Source organism: Phytophthora parasitica (assembly GCF_000247585.1).
Source record: "Phytophthora parasitica INRA-310 unplaced genomic scaffold supercont2.145, whole genome shotgun sequence".
In the NCBI taxonomy this organism is placed as follows: domain Eukaryota; phylum Oomycota; class Peronosporomycetes; order Peronosporales; family Peronosporaceae; genus Phytophthora; species Phytophthora nicotianae.
The window spans coordinates 42,297-44,315 of record NW_008649131.1 but is presented as its reverse complement, the minus strand read 5'-3'; the positions used below and the strand labels follow the sequence as shown (position 1 = coordinate 44,315).

Here is a 2,019-nt window from a genome sequence, read left to right as displayed (position 1 = left end):
GGGTGCATACGTTGTATTTATGATGCTTAGTGTACTTGTGCTTGAGTACAAGCGATACGAAGGCCCCGAAAACGTTACGTTGACGAAGAAGACTATCGAGGACGCGGACAACTACGTGACGTTAGAAACGCCTAAGACTGAAGTAAACCAGATGATCTTTCCGAACAGGTCAACTGTGCTTGATGTCAGCGAAAAGGAGAAGAATTTCGTCCCGGTAACGCTTGCTTTCCAGGATTTACGGTATTCAGTGAAATCGCCGTCCAACCCCAATGAGTCGCTAGACTTGCTGAAAGGCATCAGTGGGTTTGCTTTGCCAGGCACCATCACTGCACTTATGGGCTCTTCTGGTGCTGGAAAAACGACACTGATGGACGTGATTGCCGGTCGGAAGACGGAAGGGACCATCAACGGCAAGATCCTGCTTAACGGCTACGAAGCTACAGACCTGGCTATTCGACGATCAACGGGTTACTGCGAGCAAATGGACATTCATTCCGAAGCCGCTACGTTCCGAGAAGCTCTCACATTCAGCTCATTCCTTCGTCAAGACAGCAGCGTTCCTGACAGCAAGAAATACGACTCGGTGAACGAGTGTCTGGACCTCTTGGATATGCACAACATCGCCGACCAAATAATTCGAGGCAGCTCTGTGGAGCAAATGAAGCGCTTGACGATCGGAGTTGAGCTGGCTGCACAACCGAGTGTGATTTTCCTGGACGAGCCGACGAGTGGCTTGGATGCTCGCTCAGCCAAAATGATCATGGATGGCGTTCGTAAGGTGGCTGACAGCGGCCGTACTATCGTGTGTACGATCCACCAGCCGTCTACCGAAGTGTTTCTCTTGTTTGACAGTTTGTTGCTGCTTAAACGCGGTGGCGAGACGGTTTTCTTCGGTGATCTTGGTGAGAATTGCCAGCATTTGATCGACTACTTTGGAGGTATTCCTGGACCCCCGGAACTGCTGGAGGGCTACAATCCCGCTACTTGGATGCTTGAGTGTATCGGAGCTGGTGTTGGCAAGGCCTCCAGCAACGACATCGACTTCGTTCACTATTTCAATGAGAGCGAAGAGAAGCGGGTTTTGGATTTGAATATGAACAAGGAAGGAGTGACTTTCCCGTCACCCCATACCAAGGAGATGACTTTCGACCGCAAACGCGCTTCATCATCCTGGACCCAAGCTCGCTTTCTCGTACTGCGCTTCATGCGCATGTACTGGCGCACTCCTTCGTACAATATCACGCGGTGCATCATCGCTTTACTCTTGAGTCTTTTGGCCGGACTGGTTTTTGTCGATTCCGAGTACACAAGCTACCAAGGACTTAACAGCGGTGTGGGAATGTTGTTCTTAATGTCTCTGTTCAACGGCCTTGTGTCATTCAGCAGCGTGCTCCCCATTGCCAGTGAAGATCGCGCATCATTCTATCGTGAACGCGCCTCTCAGAGTTACAACGCGCTCTGGTACTTCGTGGGCTCTACAATTGTCGAGATTCGGTACAGTTTCGTCGCCGGTCTGCTCTTCACCGTTGTGTTCTTCCCGATGGTGGGCTTTACGGGCTTTGGTACGGCTGTTCTCTTCTGGATCAATATGTCACTCTTCATGCTCATGCAGACGTACATGGGGCAGTTCTTCTCCTATGCCATGCCAAACATCGAAGTCGCTGACGTGCTCGGGATGCTCGTCAACTCCATCTACATCTTGTTCATGGGATTTAATCCACCGGCGAACGAGATTCCGAGCGGCTACAAGTGGTTGTACGACATTACCCCTCACAAATACTCAATCGGCAATTTAGCTGCTCTGGTGTTTGCCGATTGCGACGACGTCCCGATGTGGAACAACGAGACGCAGCAGTACGTTGGTGGTGGTTCTCAGCTGGGTTGTCAGCCGATATCGAACACCCCACTGAGCATCGACCACACCACTGTGAAGGAGTACGTCGAGACCGTGTTCAACACCAAGCATGACGATATTTGGCGCAACTTTGGTCTTGTCTTCGTCTTCATCGTCGTCTACCG

The 2,019-nt window shown here is 51.1% G+C and overlaps 1 protein-coding gene across 1 annotated transcript; it reads left to right on the top strand.

Annotated features, from left to right (window-relative positions):
- Positions 1-19: 19 nt before the first annotated feature.
- PPTG_19611 (hypothetical protein) lies at positions 20-1,910 on the top strand (the record flags this gene model as incomplete). Its single annotated transcript, XM_008918138.1, has 2 exons — positions 20-1,854; positions 1,877-1,910. 2 exons carry the CDS (start codon positions 20-22, stop codon positions 1,908-1,910), a joined length of 1,869 nt encoding a protein of 622 aa, XP_008916386.1.
- Between the last annotated feature and the right edge of the window lie 109 nt (positions 1,911-2,019).